Genomic DNA, 23,798 nt, shown 5'->3' with positions numbered 1-23,798 from the left:
CCTCTGCTACTTAACCAACCAGAACATTATCAGACAGCTTCAACTGACCTCATGCCATACTCAATAAAAAAAACGTTCCTTTAATTTTTTTGAGCAGTGTATATCCTCTCCACAGGTCACCTCCACCTAAACTTTCCCAAGCAGTGAAATCTTGTTACGCACAGTGGGGTCATTTTGAGGATAAACTAATAAAACGTTGTCATGTCATTTTATTAATTCATTATGCTTCTGAAATTCAGTAAAGTGAGCATGCTCCACAGGATGTGACTTGAATTGCGACAGCGTTCACAACCCCTTTTAACTGTTCACACTAAGTTTTTTATGAGGGGACATCCTTTCATTTGATCACCTTCTACTTGTGTACAACTGATAATGACAAAAAATGAATCTAAAGTTTTTTTGTAGTAAATACTTTCCAATTTAATCAGCCTGTAAGAACTTACCATTGTTTTAAATGATTTATTGATTAGCTTTTTTTGTATGTGCTATACATAATATTTGAATTGCTTTTTGTTCTTTTGTTTTTACACCATATGCACATTTTAATCTTTGACAAAAATAGAGGATTGTAGACATTATGGGTTTCAGTTCACTGTTTAAATAATCATTGAGAAATCTGTGTGAATAGCAAGAAAACAAAGTAAAAAGTGAAGCGATAAGCTTGATGGGGAGTTGCATCATTGGTACTTTCTACAAGTATGCAAGTGTGCTTAACATGTGTCTTTGCCTTTGAACTCCTCATGTCACATACATGACACTGAATGTAACACATCTGGATATTTGAAAGAATGCCCAATATATAATAACATATCTGACATAAGAAATCTGACATATGGCTCCAGTGGGATTTAAATTCTGTGATTCTAATGTGTCTTCTACTATTCCAATAATATTTGGTGATGTGTCAGCAACCAAAACCAGAATACAAATCAACTGAATGAACGGTCCTTTAGATCATTAATCATTTAACCAAGCTGATAATTGACACTTCATCATTTTTCTCTCCCTGTAGATCAATCATGACCTCATTGCTGGGCACAGCCCTGCTGGCTTTAGCCCTATCAGGGCCCACCTTGGCCTTTCTACATATTGGAGGTGAATCCAGTCATACCAGCATTACAGGATTGGCTCTGTTGCAAAAAGTGACAGACACATGTCGGGCTGTGGCAAAGGCAGCTGGTCATGAGTTCAAACCCACGGTAGGATGGATCATCATAAATATGCAAGACAGCACAGAAATACTCAAACGTTCACCATGATTAAAAGGCATGTGTATACTTAAATTCAACCAGGATATAAACACAAGGTGTCACTTTATTAGTATAAGTATTTATAGGTATATGTGACAATTCATACACATACCTATATATTCTCAGAACAACTTTGTCGAACCTGTTTTGTTAAAATAATTCTGCGTTAATTTAGAACTGGAGGAAGGAGATCGGAGTCAGCTCAAGATTCAAACAAAGTTTTAATCTTGTACAAGAGGAGCATTCACAGAGCAACACGCAGGTCTGTTACAAAGTGAAGACTCAATATCTGAAGAGAAAAGCATGGTATATATCCCTCTTTGTGGGTGTGTTTTCACTCAATTAGTTCCTAATTTATGACCTGCACTTAAAGGAATACTCCACAGAGAAGGAAGTGATAAGGAAGAGTTAAGCTTCAGTGGTCACTCAATACCAGACATAGGTAATAAAATGTCCTAAAACAAGATCACAGGTTACAGGTCATTTTAAACAGTTACATTGAACATTCCTATGTAGGACTTCAGTTTACATCTCTCATTGAAGTACAAAATTTCTATCACATATCCCTCCTGTTTATGCTGATTTCAAGCATAATTATAACAAATTTTGTAGAGTGTGAGAGCGAAAACCCTATCAGGCAGTTCAAAACATTCCAATTATCTTTCTAGATAGGGAAACTCTCTCACGGTCCCGCTGCCCCGGCAACCACACGCAGGTACTCAATTTAATCAGGCACAGAAGTTATATAGAAATAAGCATAAGTTCAAAAGCATTTTGATTACATTGTCACCCCAAAACAAAACATAAACGTCCCCACCAAGCTAGTCAACCCATCGGGCTTGGCTACGGACCTATCCCTACCTAACTAAACTATCCCTTACGCGTAAAAAGAATAAATGAAAAGGGGTCACTTTCAATATGTACAAAGGCTGTAAGTATTTTTCTCCTAAGTTGCTCTAGTCTGCCAATTCAGAAAACTACAACTTCAGTTAGATTGTCTGAAGTATCATCTTAATCAGTAGATAAACACATAAACAACAATCATCCCTTAAACTGTGATGTCCTTATCTTTATCAAACAGGTTACCATATAAATCATCATCTGCCATATCAATGTAACATTTTCTTGTGCTGCATTCTCATAGTCCTCCTGGTAGTCATCGGTGGTGGGGACCCTTTCATACAGCATCGCTGTTTTGATCACAGCAGTGTCAATGAGTCTCCGTAACAGTCCTCTCAAACAGGGGATAAAACAACATCCACAAATGGTTAGAATGACAATCATTACAGCTACAGATAACATCATAGCTTTTATAGAACCTGTCCAAACATTCTACATACTCCTCCTTTTTCAGCCAACAACATGTCTAACGCCATCCTATTCTGCCATGCCATTAAACTAGTCTTATCTAACTGTTGATGTATGCCCCCAATTGCTCCCTTAGTGTAATTCAGAAATCGTTGTTGATTATAATACACATAATTTATCCAATCCACATTTTTATTAATAGTTACCCGACAAGCCAGGAATGATTCAAACCCTGAACCAACATGATTTCTAGCTTTAAATTTGTCTGGAACACCTCGAAGAACACCAATTGCATCCACATAAACCTTACTATCAAATGATCCCTTTGGTGCTTTTCTCTTGGTAATACGTGAGTTATCTGTCATCGTGTCATATGGTAAAATATATGTTTGCATTAGTAACTGTACCATGGCACAAGTTCCCTTCCAGTCAATTGGTAATTTTGCTCTGAGTGTCTTACCTCCACAGAACCACCAAACATCAGCTCTAGCCATGATTTGATCATTCACTACACCATCACTGACATTGTTCTCGCCCTTACTTACATCAATGATGGTTTTATAGATTATCAACACCCCTACTGACACGGTACCTTTAATTTCCAGTGTATGGAGTAAACCAAGGTGGTTTAATCTGTGGTGACACTGGTGGGAATAAAAGGTTCAAAGTGGTGCAGTTTGTAACACTATCTGAGTTGTATAAATCTAGCATGCAACGAAAACCTTTCGGATCATTATCTGAATTAAGGGGAAAAGGCACTGTGCCTAACCCCGACCTGGCTGCACAGGCTAGACAGCTTGAGGGGGAAAACTTGCTGTTTCGGGCTGTGTAAACATTCATTGTAACCATACATTTGAATCTGTGAATCCCATTTCTAGGGCATACGTTTCCTTTATATTTTTGACATCTATATATTTTACAGGATTAGTTTTCATCAAAATATGTGTGGTTGGTGTAGCCATTACAGATGTTGTCTGATTACTCAAGTTTGGGGACAATTTTATATGAAATATCCCAACTGGGTTTGTTCCACTTACCCATGCTCCCAACACATATGTTCTGTTATCAGTGTGCTTGGGAGTCTTGAGTGTTATTATTACAGGATTGCAGTGGTTTATTTTCCAAGTGTCTGGCATCATCTTGATACTTGTCAATCGTTTTTTAAATTCACGTCTCAGATTGTATCCCCAATCCTGTGTTCCTGTATTGGCAATTACCCAATTCCACTTCTCACATCCACACCCATACCTGTTAACAGTTTTACCCCACACACTCCTATACGCAGTGCATGCAACTGTGGTGACACAGATATATTTCTCTGACCCCAGCCAGTCAGAGTGTTGTCCTGAGCAAGGGAAAATCTGACATGCGCCAATCTGAGCAATGCAGTTTATCCCTCCAGTACATTGTATTATTACTGCACCTCTCCTAGTGTCCCATCTGGATTGTGTTCCTATAGCTCCTTCCCTCATTTTATCATGTACCTTGCCTTGTGTCTCTAAATTTGAGATAAGGAATGCAATTGTGGTCACACATAAAACAGTTATTACACATAGTTTTAATTCCGGCATGGTGAATGCTTCTACTTATCTGACAGTAGTATTTGTACTCTTTTGCAGTGCGTGAGATGGATCCACGTCTGTCTTTCAGCTATGCAGACTGCTGTAGGTGTAGACAGCAGTAATTGCTAGGGCCCTTCCCAGCATGGGGCTGACCAATTCTTTTGTCTCAGGACTTTGATGAACACCCAATCTCCTGGGTTTATTGGCCCTCCTGTTGGTGCTGGACCTATTGGAGGAGATACTGTAGACGTAGCACTCTTGTTCTTCACCATTTTGACATTATAGTTTACAATTGTTTCAGTCAATCTAGTATCATCTCCCTTCATATCTATTAGCAGTACCGTGAATGGCCTTCCATATAATATTTCAAATGGGTAAGCTGCTTCTGGGAATTTACCTGGTTTTGGACGTGGTCTACCTTCAGCATTATGTGTAGAACATATCAATCATGAAGCACAAACATTTTTTTTTTAGTAGTTTTGAAATCCATATGTAGTAAATATGTTCTCTTATTGTGGATACCATCCCTCCTGTTGAGACATGGATATTCCCATGACTCAATACTGCAGCAAATCTAAATAAACTCTTTGGTAATAGAGGTTTATCGCCTAAGCTCTTCCAAATTCCTGCTTCTGTCTTTGTGGCTCCTTTAGTTCGCCACATGTTTTTCTCAGTCTCAGGTGAGCTATTTTGCATGTCCCTTAAAATATCATGATCTATATGTGTAGGCATAACCTTGGTGGTATAAATATCATCTACTTTTTCCAAAGAATCAGCCGCTCGTTTTGCTTCTCCGTCTGCTTTTTTGATTCCCTATTGAAATAGAAATCTTTCCTTGAAGTGTGTGCAGCACACTTGCATATTGCAACTTTTCTCGGCAGTTGAATGGCATCCAATAGCTGCAAAATGAGATCTTTATTCTTTCCTATTTTGCACACCTCCATAAGTGCAACAAGTTCTGCTGTTTATGCAGAGAAATGTGACGATAAGGAACTTGACTTGGAAACTTTGTTGGATGTTACTACGACATATCCAATGACATTTGTTCCATCCGGATTCTTCTTACATGAGCCATCTACAAACATCACAATATCAGCAGTATTAAGTGGTACATCGGTGAGATCTGGTCTTGGTAGTACTTCAACACTAGTGTCTCCTACACAATCATGTGCTATTCCATCTGTTTCATTTGGCAACAGAGTTGATGGGTTTAATGTAGTGCATCTCTCCATAGTGAGATGTGGCTGTGACAATAAAAACTATCTTGTTTTGCATTTGAAGAACAAGCATGTGAAAACATAAGTGTCAATGGATGAAATAACGCTATAGAAGCAGAACTCTGCACACTGAGTGCAGCTGCCTGTACTGCCTGCAAACAAGGTGGCATAGCTTTTGTGATGTTATCTATTTTAGATGAATAATATGCAATAGGTCTCTGTTTTCCACCAAATGGTTGTGTTAGAACACTAGTCATAAAACCATTTCTTGCATCGCATGTCTGAACAAACGGCTTTGTGTAATCAGGGAAAGCTAATACTGAAGAGCTCACTAGAACTATTTTGAGTCAAGTCACAAAGGCATCATCTGTTTCTTGAGTCCATGTTATTTTATCATGAGCCACCACAGGTTGATCATATATAGCAGTTTGGAGCAGTTGTGCTTTTTTCAGCATATTTAGCAATCCACTCTCTGCAAAAATTAGTTATGCCAAAGAAAGACATCATTTATCTTTTGGTAGTAGGTTTTGGTGCTTACTTAATAATACTGGAGCGCTATCTAGCAAACATACTTCTTCTTCCTCATCTTCTGTGTCTTGGTGTGTGTCTGTGTGTGTCAGTGCATGACCTGATTTATTGGATAGTCATGCCGATGAATCATCAACTCGTCTGGGTCTCCCTCCTCCTCCTCTTTCCTGCCAGCCTCCTTGACCTCTGCCCTTTGGAGCTCTACATTCTCAAGCCCAATGTCCAAATTTGCCACAATTGTAGCAGCTCGCATCTTCTCCAACTCTCCCCATCCTCCTCCTCTGCTTCTCCCTCTCCAGCCTCCACAGTTGACATTGCCTCGGAAATACACATCAGTAAATGCATTAGCATAATTTTCATCATCATCATCATCATCCATGACAAATACTTCACTTGCCTTTTTGTTCCACCTTTCTTGGCCTTCTTTTCTTTCAGTACATTCTCTGCATGTACTGCATGGTCGGTCGTAGCTTGTATACCAGCTGTTCCAACACCAACCGGGTGCTTCCTTACAAACTGTGAGATCTCTGGCTTCAATCCATTCAGGAATGCATTTTTTTTTTTAGCTGCATATTGTACTGACCATTGTCAGCATTATCCTGTTGCATACCGCTGTTTGCTACACTTTCATCAGTCTCTCTAGGTAAATCAATACACCTTCATCTGCTTTCTTTACACACTGTGCTATTTTGCAATAATCTGCTCTTCCCTGAAAATGAATTATTATTCTTTGAATCAAAACATCAACTTGGACAGTCCATTGAGCGTCCCCATGTAGTATGGTGACATTGTTGTGGAATGGGTCCCATGTTACCTTAATCAAACACCAATTTTGCTTTACAATGCACCCTAATATACTTTCTACCTCCAGCATTTCTATCAGCGGATACATTTCTTCTTCTTCTATATTAAAATTCACTGACTTCTTTGGCAGAGAGATTATAGGCATGACAGAAGGTTTAAAAAAATTCATACCACTTACCAGTCCTTGTTTTTTTTTTTGACTTCCTATGGCTCTTTCTGTTGGTACAGGAGCGGAGAGAGTAGGTGCAGAGAGAGAAGGAGGGTGAGGGTGTGGAGCGGAGCGGAGGCCTGTTCAGGAGGCTGCAGTAGTTGAGGGTCGACGTACGTGGAGGATCAGGATAGGGACCCAGAGGCACATAATCATCATTCTCCTGTTTATCTCGGTTGGAGTACAAAACAGGATAAAGTTTATTACTTCCTGAATCTTTTTCCTTTTTCTCTTTTTCTTCCTGTCTTTTCCTTTCTTCAACCTCTCTTCTCAATTTCTACTTTACGTTGTCTCACTTCCTTTTCTTTCTGCTTCTGCATTCCTCTCTTTCTTGCTTCTGCCTAATCCAACCATGCCTTTGCCTGTATATAACCTTCTTTTTTCTTTCTCATCTTACTTCCCTTTGACTTTGCCTCTCTCTTTTCTACCAATTCTTTGCATTCTTCTGCCTGCAACTTTCCTCCAAACCCCTACTTCTTTTTTACATAATCCTGTGCCTCCACAAAACTCTAGACAAGTTTAAGAGCAGCTTAATGTATAATATTTTCAAATGTGTATTGTACTGTTTTTTTTTATATCAATATTTGCCCTTAACTCTTGTTTTTTATTTTTATATTCTTATTATACTGTACCGCTGCTACGATTACCTAATTTCCCCTCGGGATCTATACAGTTATCTATCAATCGGTCTAACAATCTGTCTATCTATCTATCTATCGATCGATCTATTTTACATCTCCTTTATATTGAACCTCGTCAGGTTCACAACAACATTTATAACAACTACTACAATTTCCCATTTTGATCCTTTCTTTTTATTTATCTCAATTTTATTCGTATTTCTATTTGAGCGCTCTTCTTTTTCTTTTTTTTTTTACATTTTATTTTATTTTACCGGTTTTTCCATATCTTTTCCTTATGAGTCCCTGACTCTTTCCTATGGGTCCCTGACCCGACGTCCTTTTGGTTTCTCAGCCCTGAGGGATTAGTTTAAGCCTTGTCCTTCCAAAGACAGATATTTTAGGGTTCCTGCCCTAAATCTAAGAGAGACCTGCTCCCCCAAGTCCCTGACTTGCTTTTTTCTTTATTTCCTTTAGGTCCCTGACCTATTCTAAGAGATCCCTGATCTCCCAAGTCCCTGACTTGCTTTACTTATTAGTAATGGTTATTTCTTACCCTTTTGATGATTTGAGTCCCTCACTCAATGTTTGCCTGGCTGGTCCGTCTCCCCTCTTTGGTTAGACCCGTCACTGTCCCTCTCTCCAGGCGACCTGGCCTCCCTGGCCAAACGAAGCTTTAAGAGCCCCGCGGTGGAGGACTTTTCAGGAGTTTTTACCTCCGCCTTGCAAGGTCTTCAGGTCCGCTGATGTGGAGAGAGCGACAGATATTGGGGTCCCTGTTCGGGCGCCAAATGTTTTGTTAAAATAATTCTGCGTTAATTTAGAACTGGAGGAAGGAGATCGGAGTCAGCTCAAGATTCAAACAAAGTTTTAATCTTGTACAAGAGGAGCATTCACAGAGCAACACGCAGGTCTGTTACAAAGTGAAGACTCAATATCTGAAGAGAAAAGCATGGTATATATCCCTCTTTGTGGGTGTGTTTTCACTCAATTAGTTCCTAATTTATGACCTGCACTTAAAGGAATACTCCACAGAGAAGGAAGTGATAAGGAAGAGTTAAGCTTCAGTGGTCACTCAATACCAGACATAGGTAATAAAATGTCCTAAAACAAGATCACAGGTTACAGGTCATTTTAAACAGTTACATTGAACATTCCTATGTAGGACTTCAGTTTACATCTCTCATTGAAGTACAAAATTTCTATCACACTGAGCTACTCACTCAACATTTGCGATGCCAATGTTCAACAAATGATATAAACAAATTCAATAAACACTTAGAAAACCATTTCATTAACCTTTGTTGAGCATTTTAGTTCTCAACCCATGTTCAATATAATAAATACACATTTTCACAGTGGTGGATGTTTCAGGGACAAAAAAATAAATAAAAGGAGCACAAGCTGTATGTGGTGGGGTGCCAGACAGTCATTATAGAGAGTCATTTTCTCTACTGTAAGGGCACCCTACAGGCCACTTTATCATGTTTTATCTACCATAGGGGTATGCAGGATGGCACTTCCGGAGGGTGTTTTTGAATGTGGGAAAACCAAGGGGCGAGTCGAGTCCACCAGTGAATTTTCAACAGTACATAGATAAGCATTCTATCCAAATAACCATGAACGTCATCAATCTTTATTACTAATATGAGTGCTTAGGGAGAGGAAAGTAGCAGAAGCTTATGGGAGCTGATTTAATATAGAGCAGCAGTTAAAGCTCCACTGGCTGATTTTTTCAAGGCATGCTAGTGGTGTGACTTAAGGCATTGTAAATGTGAGTCCACCACTTTGGTCATGAAGCTATTGGAACAACTATTTGTTTGATAACCATGAAATTTTGTAAAGACATTCATGGTAGTTGACTTACTGACACTGCTTTTAACCAAATGTCCTGACAGATTTGACAGAGCTCAGGACTATTCTTGAGAACAGCTGCTTTACTCCCAATTATATTTTTGTTAATCTTGAAGGCTGCAAGTATAGCTTTCAATCTGAGGTTAAAAAAAGACAAAAACAAAACACTAACATTAATTAGATCTGAGCCAATTCAGTCAAAGTTTAGAATACTTAAACAATTAATGATTATGACTGTAGATGAATGATTAGACTTAGCTCACGTCATTCCTACTATTGTATGACAACAACACAGGTATATAATCGACTGAAAAGGCCCAACATTCTCCTTATTGTTGTGTTGTTTGTGATCTTTTTGATTCTACTGGAACACTTGCTCTTCACCGCTCACCACAGGGTTCATCTCCTGAGGAGCTGGTCCAGGCCTGTCTCGGCCCCACAGCCGCAGGAGAAGTCTCTGGGGCCAAGTTTCACTCTGCTCTTCAACAAATCTACACACAGAACGGATTGGTAGACCGTAACTTTGTCAACAGGTACAAGTGGATCAAAACTAAATTACATTTGCTAAAAATCAATCAAATAATAGAACTATTTCTAATTAAAAAAATAAAATAAAAATACTTGATTTTACACAAACAAATGTATCGCTTGTGAAATTTTCTTTCAGTGCGCCACACCACTTCAATTCAGAAGCCTTTCTGGAAGGACGTGGCCTTATTATGGAGGGTATGGCGGCCATTAAAGCAAACATTCACGAGAAGAACTTCCAGGCTGCCAGGGAAACACTGGGCAGAATCCTTCATACACTACAGGTGAGAGGACTCAACAAAACAGCTGGACACAGAGAGGTTAAAGGGGTCCCAAGAACAACTGCTTTACTCCCATTTATTTTTTTTGTTAAACTTGGAGGCTGCAAGTACAGCTTTCAATCTGATGTTAAAAAACAAAAACAAAATGTGAACATTAATTAGATCCCTGCCAATCTTGGAAGATTTAATGATTATGACTGAAGATGAAGGGGGGGGGGGGGGGTTCTCTTTTTATTGGCTGGAGATCAACACTGAGGAGACCAAAAGAGCCAAACTTCAAGGTACAAAATTTAAAAAATGTATTTAACCATTCTGAATGCATTTAGTTTTAAAGAGTCCCAAATATATTGAATCCCAGCATCCCTTAAAACCTTCAGTCCAGTGTGGGTGCAACAGAGAAAAGGTGGTGGCTTGTCGGTATGCCTCTCTCTTCACTGCCTGGTATACCATTGTCCTCGCTCCACACTCCTCTCTGCACACCCCAGACTTTCTTTTTCTTCTTTCTGTGCCAGTCATATCCTTACCATTTGACCCAGGTAGTTGGTCCCACCCGTTGAATCATGCCATTGTTTCCTTGTAACATTCTCAGAGATTCAATTGGTTGTCCCCAGTGCCTGTTACAAATACAGATCTACCAGGTGCGGGTTATCAGGGAATCAAATTAGTCAAGGGGAGTGCAGACATCAAGCAGTGACAGAAAGTGCAAACACAAACCAATTTACAAAAATAAAAGCATGGAATACAACAAAACAAACTCATGCAAATAATACACAGCAAGCAACAATATAAAAACTTACTAACTTCACTTCTGCCCTTTGACATATACAGGGGTTAATGTGTGTGTGTGTTTCCATGTACTGTCAGGACTTCTATGCCCATAGTAACTGGGTGGAGCTGGGGTACACGGACCCATACATCAACCTTATACGTCCAGACCATCAACTGGAAAACCTGGCAGGTGTGTGTGTCTGTGTTTTTGTTGCCATACATGATCAACCATGTTTATTCATTTTATGTTTGACGCCTCCAAACCAGTGGCGGTTCTAGACCAGTTTTAATAGGGGGGCCAGGTTGGGGCCGGCTTTTTTGTTCGTGGGCACATACAACCCGGAAAAAAGGATAAATCCCTCATTCAGGCAAAGCAGTGTTTACAATTTCAGCAATATTGATTGGGTTGTGCTGCTGAGACACTTTATTTCTGCCTTACATTGTTGGAATCAGAGTTGTAGGACGACTATGCATTTGTTATGGGTTGGGTAAAAACCCATCTGGGTTTATATCTGTACACCAAAAAGCAGAGTTGGTTGTTTATGCCATGGCCAAAGAGGTTGATTCATTCTGATTGACTGGTGGGTCTGCATTATTTTCATATAATCATACAGCTCTGACATAACACTCCTATCAGTGGTCTAACGTATACCATACAACTTAAGCCAGCCTGATGAACTGAAACTTACCTCGCTATACCCGTTGTGCATCCCATTTGCCTTTTGCTTGTGTAGATGTTGCCACTGCCACCTGCAATGACTGTGCCAGTGGATCATGCCCCAATCCCATCCTCTCCAGCATCCTGAAGGAGAAGAAACTCACATCAGGCTACATGGGAATCTTCTCCTCCTTCAAGCCTCAAGGTATCAGCAACAAACATATTCCCAAACCACATTCAAACACATATTCACTGACACAAGGAGCAGGACTGGCTGAGAGGCTGAGTGTGACCACTGGAGCCAATACACTGTTTCCTTTCCCCTTAAGGAAGAAATGAACTTCCACAGCTCGCAAGATATGTAAACATTTATATGAGACCACAATTACTTGACACATCATGATCGAAAGAAAGCAGACAAAACAAGACATTTCACCCACTCACTTACATAATGGAAAGAGGTTAAGCAAATTATATAACATTTTGCCTGAAATGTAAGAGGCCATGTTTAGATATAAAGCTGCAATATGTAAGAATTGGTATCCTGTCAAATTCATACAAAAAAACGGAGAGTCGGTATTTCACCAGAGTAACTGCTAATGGCTGCTAGCCATAATTAGCTAGTAAGCTCTGTCAGCTGTGCAGCTAGCAGTGCAGACCATGGTTATCTGGATGGAGCTACAGAGGCGGAGTCCTGTTCATTCCAATGAAAGCTGCTCAGTGGCGCATTAAGCCAAAAAAGCTGAAGTTCCAGAGTAAAAGTAACCTGGATTTTCTGTGTTGTGGGGCCTATTGAGCGTGCACACTCACTAACTCAAGCTGGCCGAGCTGACTAATTTCCGGTTCAGTGTCCAGCTAGCTGAATGTGAATAAAATAATTTCATGGCACGGCTCTTCTAGACTTTCCAAACGTTGTTGGATTGAATTGCTCAAATAATGATATTGAAACAGGTCATTCTATGGGGGTTGTGACACTCAACACATTTTTTCACAATCTAAGCTTATGGAAAGAAGATTTTTAAGGCCCCAGTGCATCACAGTGTGTTGCAATTACTAAGTTTGGCCATTATGAAAGTTAGATTCAAAGCCCAAAGCTCTTCCTGGGGGCTTGGTGCAAACTGGGAGCTCAAAACACCATGGCAATGTTGGTGTCTACACAGCTAGCACAAGAGCTTTGAATCGGAATGGGCCAGGGCTAGCTGGTTTGCATGCTTACTTCAGTAGATATCTCTGGAACACAGTACATACATATCATGATATAAACTGTTATTTCTTTACATTCTGTTGAAAATGTTTGTAAATATTTGAATGTTTTTAAGTAAAATTCTTAGATATTGCACATTTAAATGTTTCACTTATCTGCAAACAATAAAAGGATGAACCTTTAATTAGATGTCTCATTATCTTGCCACGATTAGATGAGAAGATTGATATTAGTCTAACATTTGTCAGTTCAATATATAGCAGTCACTTCTAGGAGTCTTGTCATATGTAGACAGACAACCAGTAAGAGTCCATGAAGTGACTGTTCCTTGCCAAGAAGCCACACGGTTTGTGAGAAGTAAACAAATGACAAATAAAATGTTATAGGCTTTATACAATAGGTACTGGTGGATTTTTCTACCTTCGGACATTGCCAGGCTAGCTGTTTCCCCGTTTTCAGTCTTTGTGCTCAGCTAAGTTAACCAGCTGCTGACTTAATCTTTTTATTTAATGGGCATACTGTATGAGAGTGGTGTCGATGTTCTCATCCAACCCACAGCAAGAAAATAAATAAGTGCATATCCCCAAAATGTCAAACTGCTCCTTCAATCCCCCATAAGGAATCTAGATATTGTACTTAACCACAACTAATACATATTACCCCTTTAACTCTCATCTGAACCATTCTATACACTCTAGTACCGAGTGGGTTTGGTAATGTACTCAAATCCAGATGCAGCATGACAGTTATTGTGGGATTCAGTCTACCCAGAAAACACGATGGAGTACAGAACTTGCACAGGTCCACTATAAATTGCTATTTCAACCAGTCTGATCTGTCCCTTCTGTCCTGCACCAGGTAAATGCAGCCATGGAGGTGCAGCTGACCTGACTAGCGCAGAAATTCCTCGTGGAGGCATCAGCAAGGATGAGCGTCGCGCAGACAACGTGGCCTTCCACAATGCTGCAGTGACTCTGGCCACAGCTGCCAGCCTGCAGCTGCTGGAGGACATCCGGTCTGCTGCCGGGGACAAAGACTTTCTGAGGTGTGCCTTTCAGATATCAAATCTCTAAGTTTTACTTCATGATGAAAACTTACTGAGACGGATGAGTAGATTGACCTGAGCTTTAATTCTTCACTCTTTCTTTCTCCCTCACAGAATGATGGGGATCGCTCACTCCTCTGTCGTGTGCTTTGTTATTGACACCACCGGCAGTATGTCAGATGACATCGATGAAGCCAGGGCTGTTGTTTATGAGCTAATTGACAGCAAAAAAGGAACACAGGATGAGCCGTCTGAGTATATTCTGGTGCCTTTCAATGATCCCGGTATGAACTCTTGGATCATACTGATGTTTAGGAAGCGCAGCTAGCTGTAGGATAAAAAGTGATTTTAGAAAGGAAAGCTACATTTGGTTCAAAAAGCTTTGACCTTGGCCCTTTTTTTAATGTGCTCTATATGTAGATTTTGGACCTATGATCAGAACAACAGACCCTGATGAGATGAAAAGAGAAATCTCTAAGCTCAAAGCCAAAGGAGGTGGTGATGTCCCTGAGATGTGCTTGTCTGGACTTCAGGTACTATAACCATGATATTGTCAGATGGTTATTGATTGGGGAAAACATTCTGGATATTTAAAGATTGTTGCAATCCAAAATGCACTCACCAGTTTCATTATTTTGTTTGTCCAGTTGGCTCTCACTGGTGCCCCTTCCTCCTCCCATATTTACGTTTTCACTGATGCTATAGCCAAAGACATCAACCTCAAGAACACTATTATTGCTCTCATCAGGACCACCAAGTCAACTGTAAATACCCACACTGATGGCACCAATGATGCTCTGTTTACTCGGTTTATTCAGCGATTTTAACTTGAAATGCTAGGGGTTAATCTCCACATTAAATGATCTCCATAGGTGTCATTTTTCATGACGGCCAGTGGTGCGAGGCGTCGTCGTTCCCTCAGAGCTGCTAGCTTTAATGACTACAAGGACCTGGCTTTGGCCTCTGGAGGTCAGGCCATCCAAGTGTCCAAGAAACAGCTGCCTCAGGCCACAGATGTCATCCTTGACACATCCACTTCAGCTCTGGTAAGATAGTGTAGTTGGCACAGTCTGTACTATCTGAGGCAAGTGCAAGGTCTTTCTTCATTGGACCATTTTGAAAAGTAGATATGTAAATCATCCCTGTTGCTCCACTTTTTCTCTGCTCTCCATCAGGTGACAGTTCTCCAGCGAGCAAGGAGCCCTAGGAAGCAGGAGACCTTTTCCTTTGTAGTAGATGAATCTCTGAAAAATATCACTATCTACATCACAGGAAAATCCATTACTTTCACACTGACCAACCCTGCAGGTAACATACCATTCCTTATGCAATGTTTGCAAAGATCTAACGATCCAATGTCTAGGATTTAGTAGCATTTTGCAGTGAGATTGCAGATTGTGACAAACTCAACACCCCTTGTAACACCAGAGCACTAGCCAGTGCAGAGGCCCTTTGGTGATGCAGTAATTATTTTACAAAATAAATTACATTTTTGTGCTGCTGAATGTGCTTGAAAACTCATACAACTCTGAACATTTGGTGGAAATGTATGGGTTTTATGGGTTTTGGCCATAAAGAACTGCCCCCAGGAATACTTTCATCTAAATTGTAGAAATATACATGTGTATCAGTTGTAGATCAACCAAATGTTTGGTGCCATGACCCTTACCCAACAAGAAGTTAATCATTTTGTAGCTAATGCTCAATATTATGATTTATAAGTATTGCACCTAGAGCTTTAACCCGATCGACTTCACAATCTGTCAATGAAATCCTAACTCTTTTGGGATGAAAAGGCATTAAAAGCTTTAGTGTTCATTAAACAGCTGGGCCATGGTGGCAATATTTGATGATTTGTCATGAAATTTGAAGTTGCTGTAAATCAACAGTACATGGTCGAATTTGCCCTAAACTTCACATTGATGAGAGCGCAGCCCTGAAGACAATAATCCCTCAAAATCATTTAGAGTCATATTGCCACCGCAACAGGATTGACATGATTGAAGGTTGAAGAAATCCACCTCAAATGTAGTCGACCTTGATGATGACCTTGATGATGCTATTGTGCCATTTGTGTGTTGTTGTTGTACCGTGTGCCGCTGTTGGCATAGTGAATTTTGTTTGGCCATAAAACAGGAAGCTGCTGTAACTTTACCATACATGGTCAATCCTGCCCAAACTGTCCCATAGAGTCCAAGCCTGAAGACATTTACATGCCAATGTTCATTTTTTGTCAAAGTGCCACCTATTGCCAGTCTTTTAAACTTTCTATAATTTCCTACTGTTGCAAAAACTTTTTTTTGCTATGAAACAGGAAGTTCTTCCCCAAGTTTCCTGTGTTTATAAAAAAATTCAAATACACATTGCGCCAGCTACTGGCAACAGAGAGGAATTTTATTTTGACAAGGATAATTTGATTTACATGACATTTTCATGGTATGGTCTACGCCTGAGCCTGACTTGTAGTTCATGACTGTTGTGACTAGCGCCACATAGTGGACACAGGAAGTAATATTGAACTGTTTTTCGCAACGCCAACAACAATTCAAAGTTCTGTGACAATGTGTACGAGGGCCTGTTCAACACTTCTTGCAGCTTTAATAATGAAAAATGTATTCCATTTTTGCCAATAGAGCCCCTAAATCCTACACAATTGACCTTCAAGTGTTCTGTCTTCTGAGGGAGAATGCCATTGTGATACATATTAATGACCAATAATGTATGTTACCAAATTCCAGGTGTGAGCCAGAGCCAAAACGGGGCCAGTGGTGAACTGGGGACCGTACAGACTGTGGGCAACCTGTGGAGAATTCGTCTCAATGCAGCCAAGCAAACAGGAACCTGGAAAATAAATATAGACTCCAAAGAACCATACACACTTAAAATTACAGGTCAGAAATGATCACGGGAACTGTGTCTTCTTGTGCATGCACTTAATTTGCTGATTAAAGGAGTCGTTAAACTTGTTGGGAAATACTCTTATTCACTTTCTTTCATAAGTTAGAATTGATGGTAGGGCATAGAAAACGTGTCAAAGCGGGTGCAGTCTTTGGAGCAACTTAGTGCCGAACAGTCCATGTAAGTGGTATCCTGGGAGTTTCACAGTCCATAGCCATTTTTAGACAGAGCACCAAACCGCCAATTTGCCCGTCCTTTTGGCGGCTCAGTCCGCGGTTTAAGACAGAGGCCGGCAAATTGGGGGTCTGTTTTGGTCCACCGATTTTCCGCCTTGGAGGGTACACTTATTTCCGCCTCGCCTGCTATCTAAAAACGAGGCGACAATGTGGCGGCCTCTGCGTGAGGTGAGCAGAGGTGTCGATGACGTGCACTGTTGTGCGACCCACAGCCGGGGAGTTTTAAAACCAAGAAACAGCTGATCACAGCAGTCAGTCCATCATTTCATCCGCAGATATTAAGATGAACAACTGGACAGCCGCTGAGATCCAGGAGATGCTAGCATCTCCTCGGTCTCTGTAGCTGTTTGGTTGTGTTAGTTTGTTGTTGTGTCGGCAAGCTAAGACCGATCGCTACTTTCAAATTAAAAGCCCCCCGCTAAGAACCCAGTTCTAAACTCCAATGGGGTGCAATGTAAAGCTCTTATTTTGAAGACAAATTCTATGTCACTGTTCACAGCCCAACTTTGAGCTTCACGTCTTCACGCAGCTGCGTCTTCACGTGACGTCACGTCACATGTTTATGCCTACTTCAGAGGCGGCTTTTGGAAAAGGAGGAATATTACGCCTCGGTTTTAGAAAGACAGGCCGGCACATTGCAGTCCTTACCTTGAAACAAATGTGCCGCCTTTTCTATCTAAAAAGGGCTCATATTTCCTCTGAACCAGCCAACTGCCTTTATCTGACCACTCTGTTGCCTCTCGTCTGACCCGTTCGGCAGAAAAGTTGCATTGAACACACCGCTTCAACGTGCTACCAACTCCACAGTGGCGTGTACGTTCTGTGCTTGCGCGAGATGCAATAAGCCTCCTTAACAGCAGGTTTGCTAGTCTAGTGCCAGTACTCAAAAACAGGAAAACAGGAAATGACGGAACGGAGTGCATAGAAAGACAAAGAGCACACAGTATTCCGCCCCTCCCACACACCATGCTGATTTGCTAGCATACCGCCAATCAGAATGCTCATACAGTTAGTACACAACCAATCAGAGTATCCAATGGCTCAGACAGCCAATAGCCAACCTTCTCAGACTTTGCATGTTAAGTCGGAGCAGATGCTGTCCGCGTGGTTCCAAAAGCTTCCAATGCAGCTGAACACACCAAACAGATTTATTCCAGAACTCGTCTGAGTCTCCCCAAATGCTTCAGATGGCCAACGGTTGGCCCGGTGTGTTTCAGGCTTAAAAATACTCTTTCTTTCCCACTGCCATCAGACTCCTGAGACATCTGAACTGCTAGAGTCCCTCATATTGCTAAAGTGATCAGAATGATGTTCCCCCCTTTTGTGATGGGGATGAAGTCCGTTCAAGAAGCAGGCGTGAGCCACAATGTGCATACAGCTCACCTGTGAATGAGGGTCCAGAATCAATTATGCTGCTCCAAACAGGGTGGTAACCTTGCTGCCTTTGGTGTGGGGTTACAGTGTCACAGCATATATTGGTGCAGCTGGGAATGGACTGGGGCACCCTACGCAGGGGAGGGGCACCTGTGTCCACCGTTGGTGGAGCTGGTTCGCTGTCAAGTGTCATGTGGGAGTGGCTGTTGTCCATGAGTTGATTGGGGTGGACTGGATGTGTTTTTTTGAGTCATAAATATTGGAATAAAGCTTGAATAAAGCCCCTCACATGGGGCACCATTGTTGGAATTCATGGTAGGGCACAGAAAACGGGTCAAAGCAGATGTTTTCTGAGGAGAAACCTCCTTCCGTAGGCATTAGAGGGAGGTTACGCAGGACTTCTCTGGATCCTGAGCGTGTTTGGTAAACACGGGGCAGTTTTATTGTTTTAACATAGGCCAGCCCGCTCTACCACCTGAGCCACAGTCGCCCCAAAAAAATCCAAATGTTTGTGTGGTCCCTTTTAGTAACAGCTGCACAGATGCAACACGTTACGATGTGACTGCTATGAAATGGGCATGCAGCTGTTTTATCTTCTAAACCTGGGGGACTGTGACAAGCAGGTGCGACCTACCACCTGGACGTTATGGTCGGTGCACTTTCCTTTGCTTACCAAGCTTTATTAGTGCTGGGAGGCCGCATTTAAGCTTACATGCACGCAGCTCTATTGTCATGTAGCCATGTAGTGAGGGTCCCAACATATATTTCATATTGACTGGAGTGGTATTGATCAAGAAAGCAAATAAAAGTATTTTCCAAAATGTCTGTCCAAAAAACAGTGGCCCACTGACCCACATTGTGTTAACTGTTATTTAAACAGAAGCGTATTTCAGTCCTTACAAACCAGATATATTCATACCGCAAGTATTGTCATAACAATATAACACAAATCATTGCTCATCTGTTGGTTGATTCTGATTTTAGAAAGACCAGGAGAGACTGTTCGGCCTCATACATGTCAAGTCCTTCTTTTGCTGTATGTCTGTATTTACTGTAAGTCTGTACTTGTGTTTCCAGGCCAAAGTACCATAACCTTTATCTATGACTTTGTGGAAAGCTTCAAGGGACCTCACCCAGGTTACGCAGTCCTCAGTGGGCGTCCGCAAGCAGGTACACTACATACAATAAAGCAATTTTACTGTTTTACAACCTTAGTGCTTGATTAACTGGAGACCATACAAAAAGTAATTATGTGTGATCATCGATCATAAATGTGATGGTCCTTCAACATCTTTATAATTAGGACTGTTTAATTTGCTGGCTGGAATTTTTATATTTTAATTAAATTCTATGTCTGCACATTCATCCCAATCATAGAGTATGTGTCGATGTTTTAAAAAAACATGTGAACACATGCCTCAATGTGCGGTTCTGTGCGACAACAGCATAGAGTTTAAAAATCCCCAAAGCTACCTTTTAAGAGACTTTTGCAAATGTTGTAAGAAAACAAAATATGGTTTCCAGATGCAGCAACCAGCAAATTTCAGTAAAAAAAACGTTAATAAACCCAACGTACAATACCCAGCACCAAACAGACTGACAAAACTAGCAACTAGCTTCTGAACATAGTGGAGCATTTGGAAATAGAAAGAAATATGACTAATAAGAAAATGCTTACTAACATGTTTGCTATAATGCCTTTATGAAGACAATCTAGGCATGATGAGTAAATTAGTTACGACACACCATTTGTTGGTATCCAGAACCAGTTCACATTTTGGAAATGCAAATATGTGTCTCAAAGCCAACATTCCTCAGGCCTAAAAGACTCCTGTTAAATCAATTAAGACATGTTCTCCATGAAAATTGATTCTCTTCCTGTTCTCCCCCCTACTTTCCTTCTTTGTGTCTCTCTTCTGGAAACCCAGGCCAGCCGGCCACTCTGATGCTCTCAGTAATGGGCAGGAAAGGTCCATCCTCGCTGACTATTGGAGATGTCGGCCTGGTAACTGTTTCTAGTCCTGAGACTGTTAGCAAAAGTACAACAACTGACATGGGCAATGGAGACATCCTGGTGACAGTCGATGCAGTCCCAGAGGGGGAGTTTGTTGTCATTCTTAGTGGAACTGACAAACTGTCAAACAGTGAATTTCAGAGGCAGTCTACCACCCAGATGTCCGTCTCTAAAGTGAATATACAGGTTGGTCTCCTCACTGTCTCTTCACATCCTGTGTACCATTTAAGATCACGATGAAAGAATATTTAGACCTTTACAGAGTGCTTACAACTGCCTAGTGGTACAAAAGACCATATCACTAATTTTCACATATTAAATTGCTCCTTCTTCTCTTTCATTTCCCTGTAGGCTGTGGTAGACAACAGTATGGAGCCAGGGAAAGCTTTCACGCTCCCCTTTAGTGTCATGACCCAGGGCTCTGGTGGCAAGTACTCAATTGGGGCCAACAATGACAGAAACTTTGAAATGTCCTACCCAAACAGGTGAGAAGAAGCCGCTAAAAACAATTCCATTGTCAAATATCGTTCTCCACATTGACACTTCTCTACATCTAAAGTACACCATTCCTGCTGCCTTAACCATCAGGCAATGCTATATCTGGGTGGTGTAACATCTGCAACCCCACCATTAGTTGGAGTAAAGATTAGGGTTAGGCTTAAGGTGCCAGTATATTCATTCAACTTCTTGTTTCTCAATTTGTACATTCTCACAAACTGTCATACAAAAGAACCTATCTGTACAGTCCTGCTCCTGTCAATGTTTGTAAAATACAGCTGTGTGGCATGCCTCTTTCATGCATCACAGATGCTGAAAAGCCTTCTGCAAGAGATATAACTACATCTACACTCATAGCTCCTCTGGCAACAGAAACTGATCAAGTGCAAGAACGCTAACTGGGGGTTTAGGAGTCATTGCTACCACACTCTGTTGCCATTTGTTGTGTTTATATGTGCAATATGTACGATAATTGATTGCATCACTGTTTGGACCTTTAACGTTTATTAGAAAATATCAGCGTGCTAAGATGATGGCATGAGCATGTTATCATTGTTGGTATGCAGATGTTAGCATGCTAAAATTAGCATTTAGCTGTGCCAAAGTGAACTCACAGAGCCATTAGTACGGCTGTAGACTTTAAATTCATTCAAAATCAAACGCATGGGTTGTTCACAATAATGGTTCCTATGATCATAAAGCATTTCTTTCTCTCTTCTCTCGACAGCCTCACCTTGACACCTGAACAATATGCCAATGCTACTTTGACCATTACGCCACCTGCCAACACACCATCGGGCACTGATGTCACTCTGACTATGGAAGCCAAGTCGTCCAATGGTCTAGACTCCAACTACGCTGTTTTGAGATTGTCTGTTGTTACCAAGGTAACAAGACATATCTTTGATCACACAGTCCAAAAGAATGAAATAAAAAAGCTTTGAGACCACAATCATCGCTCTTATAAAGTCATTGATATCCTGCAGATCTAAATTGCCCATTGCTGTGATTGTTACATACACTTTCCTCTTTTCTTTCCCTGTTCTGTGTCCAGATTACAGATTTTGTTCCGCCTTCATGTGAAGTTGTCAGTGTACTGGCTGCTGATTGTCCTAAAAATGTGTCCAAGTGTGGACCTTTCCAGTGGGAGCTCTGGGCTAACCTTACTGATGGAAATGGCACCGGGATAGAGACCATTTCCCTGCGCCTGGGCAATGGAAACTTGACATACACCTCCCTGAGTGCTCCTATCATTCAGGCAAATTACACAGCCTCCTGCTGCTCGCAGATTGTTGAGTTGGTAGCTGTGGATAAAGTTGGAAATGTGGGCAAGTGCTATCATTCTATTGAACAGATTCCAGATTCTGTTCCACCTTCATGTGAAGTGGTTGGTGTGCAGGCTGCTGATTGTCCTCAAGATGTGTCCAAGTGTGGACCTTTCCAGTGGGGGCTCTGGGCCAACCTTACTGATGGAAATGGAACCGGGATAGAGACTGTTTCACTGCGTCAGGGCAATGGAAAGTTGACATACACCTCCCTGAGTGCTCCTATCATTCAGGCAAACTACACAGCCTCCTGCTGCTCGCAGATTGTTGAGTTAGTAGCTGTAGATAAAGCTGGCAATGTGGGCAAGTGTTATCATTCCATTGAACGCTCTGCTGGCCCTCCGGTTTTAACCCTGTCACTGCCACTGTGGTTGTGCCTGCTGGTATCTGCTTTCATAACAAAGTTTTAAGGGGCTGCGGTTTGGTTATTCGGTTATTTGGTGCTTAAATAAAATGTCAGCACTGAATAAGCGATGAATAATAAATGTCTTCCTAAGTTGCCATGGATAAATGATTTATGTTATTGAAAGGATCATATTTTTCTCATGTTTTTGATACATTTCAGTTTTGCTGACGAAAATCTAATTTGAACAAATCTTTGGTTTTAGACCAATCTTCAATAGGGATGCACAATACATTAGATAATAATAGATAATATAAATGTATCAGTCCTATCTATATATATATATACACAGTATTTATATATATATATCGGACTGATACATTTAATATTATCTATGATTTATTTGTATTAGTGAAATTCTTGCTCATAAATGGAGCCAATAATATGAAGCCAAATGGCTTTGCTCAGCATTTGCACACCTGATACATTAGGAGGCTGTTTGCACCTTGAAATTTGGCTTGCAGTTTATCAGCTGGTAAAAAACAAACTTTGTAGCACATTACTCATTTATACTCTTTAAAATGCACAACAAAGTGTCTGTAATATTTGGAGTTCCAGAATTGAGGAGGAAGCATCTGAGCATAAGGCTAAATATGTCCCTTTGTATACATTTACCATGGAAAATTCTGTATGTAAATGAATTCATAACATTTTACTTGTTTTTTGTGTAATAAAATGTCATTATCTGCCAAAAGCCAACCTAACTCCTTGTTGTAGTACCTAGTACAGTTTTGTTATTCAAGCACACTACTAAAAATTTGTTAGGGATATTGGGCTATGGGTGCATATATGCATGGATTTGCACTAAAAGTCGGATGAAAAGTGTTGCAATATTTTTGGGGACAAAATTCACAAAATACAAAATTCAGATATGTCACTGAATAAACAATCCAGTGCAACACAAAAATATCCCAATATCTAATGCATAAAGAACTAGTTTGAGTAGACTTGACTGACAATGGACTTGGGAGATGGATCTTCTCAGGGCAGGTAGGGTCAGATCTTCAGTGAACAGAGAACTTGAGAATCTGAGATTTTAACAATGAGATTTGAAGACACAATGATACCACTGTAAAGTGAGAATTACAATTGAAATTAAAGGAAAGAATGATATACAGAAATAATAAGTCAACCTGTAGTGGACACGCCTCATTTGCAACTAAAGAAGAAATAAGTTCCCCCTGAAATTAAAATTACATTTGTCTGTTACTGCCG

At 40.7% G+C, this 23,798-nt stretch overlaps 1 protein-coding gene across 2 annotated transcripts; it reads left to right on the top strand.

Moving 5' to 3' along the window:
- The first annotated feature begins 1,019 nt into the window (after positions 1-1,019).
- LOC115584121 (von Willebrand factor A domain-containing protein 7-like) lies at positions 1,020-22,745 on the top strand. Of its 2 annotated transcripts, XM_030421581.1 has the most exons (17): positions 1,020-1,199; positions 9,748-9,884; positions 10,019-10,163; positions 11,025-11,118; positions 11,663-11,791; positions 13,649-13,835; positions 13,950-14,119; positions 14,256-14,368; positions 14,483-14,599; positions 14,708-14,881; positions 15,011-15,143; positions 16,574-16,726; positions 19,421-19,513; positions 20,272-20,543; positions 20,709-20,842; positions 21,583-21,742; positions 21,910-22,745. In XM_030421581.1, the coding sequence occupies exons 1-17, from the start codon at positions 1,020-1,022 to the stop codon at positions 22,588-22,590; spliced, it is 3,072 nt and encodes a 1,023-aa protein (XP_030277441.1). In that variant the 3' UTR covers positions 22,591-22,745. The 2 variants fall into 2 exon arrangements, with proteins under 2 accessions (XP_030277441.1, XP_030277503.1); XM_030421643.1 differs by lacking the exons at positions 1,020-1,199; positions 9,748-9,884; positions 10,019-10,163; positions 14,483-14,599 and having other exon boundaries at positions 10,997-11,118; positions 21,910-22,742.
- The last annotated feature ends 1,053 nt before the right edge of the window (positions 22,746-23,798 follow it).

The sequence above is a fragment of the Sparus aurata genome, chromosome 1 (assembly GCF_900880675.1).
Source record: "Sparus aurata chromosome 1, fSpaAur1.1, whole genome shotgun sequence".
NCBI lineage: Eukaryota > Metazoa > Chordata > Actinopteri > Spariformes > Sparidae > Sparus > Sparus aurata.
Note: the sequence above shows the minus strand (reverse complement) of the source record. Positions and strands in the feature narration are given on the sequence as shown.

Excerpts from the sequence above, each read along its gene's own strand:
- LOC115584121 (XM_030421581.1), top strand. The coding sequence starts at position 1,020 with ATGACCTCATTGCTGGGCACAGCCCTGCTGGCTTTAGCCCTATCAGGG. Across the intron at positions 10,164-11,024 it reads GAATCCTTCATACACTACAG|GACTTCTATGCCCATAGTAA; the intron begins GTGAGAGGACTC and ends ATGTACTGTCAG. Across the intron at positions 14,882-15,010 it reads ACACATCCACTTCAGCTCTG|GTGACAGTTCTCCAGCGAGC; the intron begins GTAAGATAGTGT and ends GCTCTCCATCAG.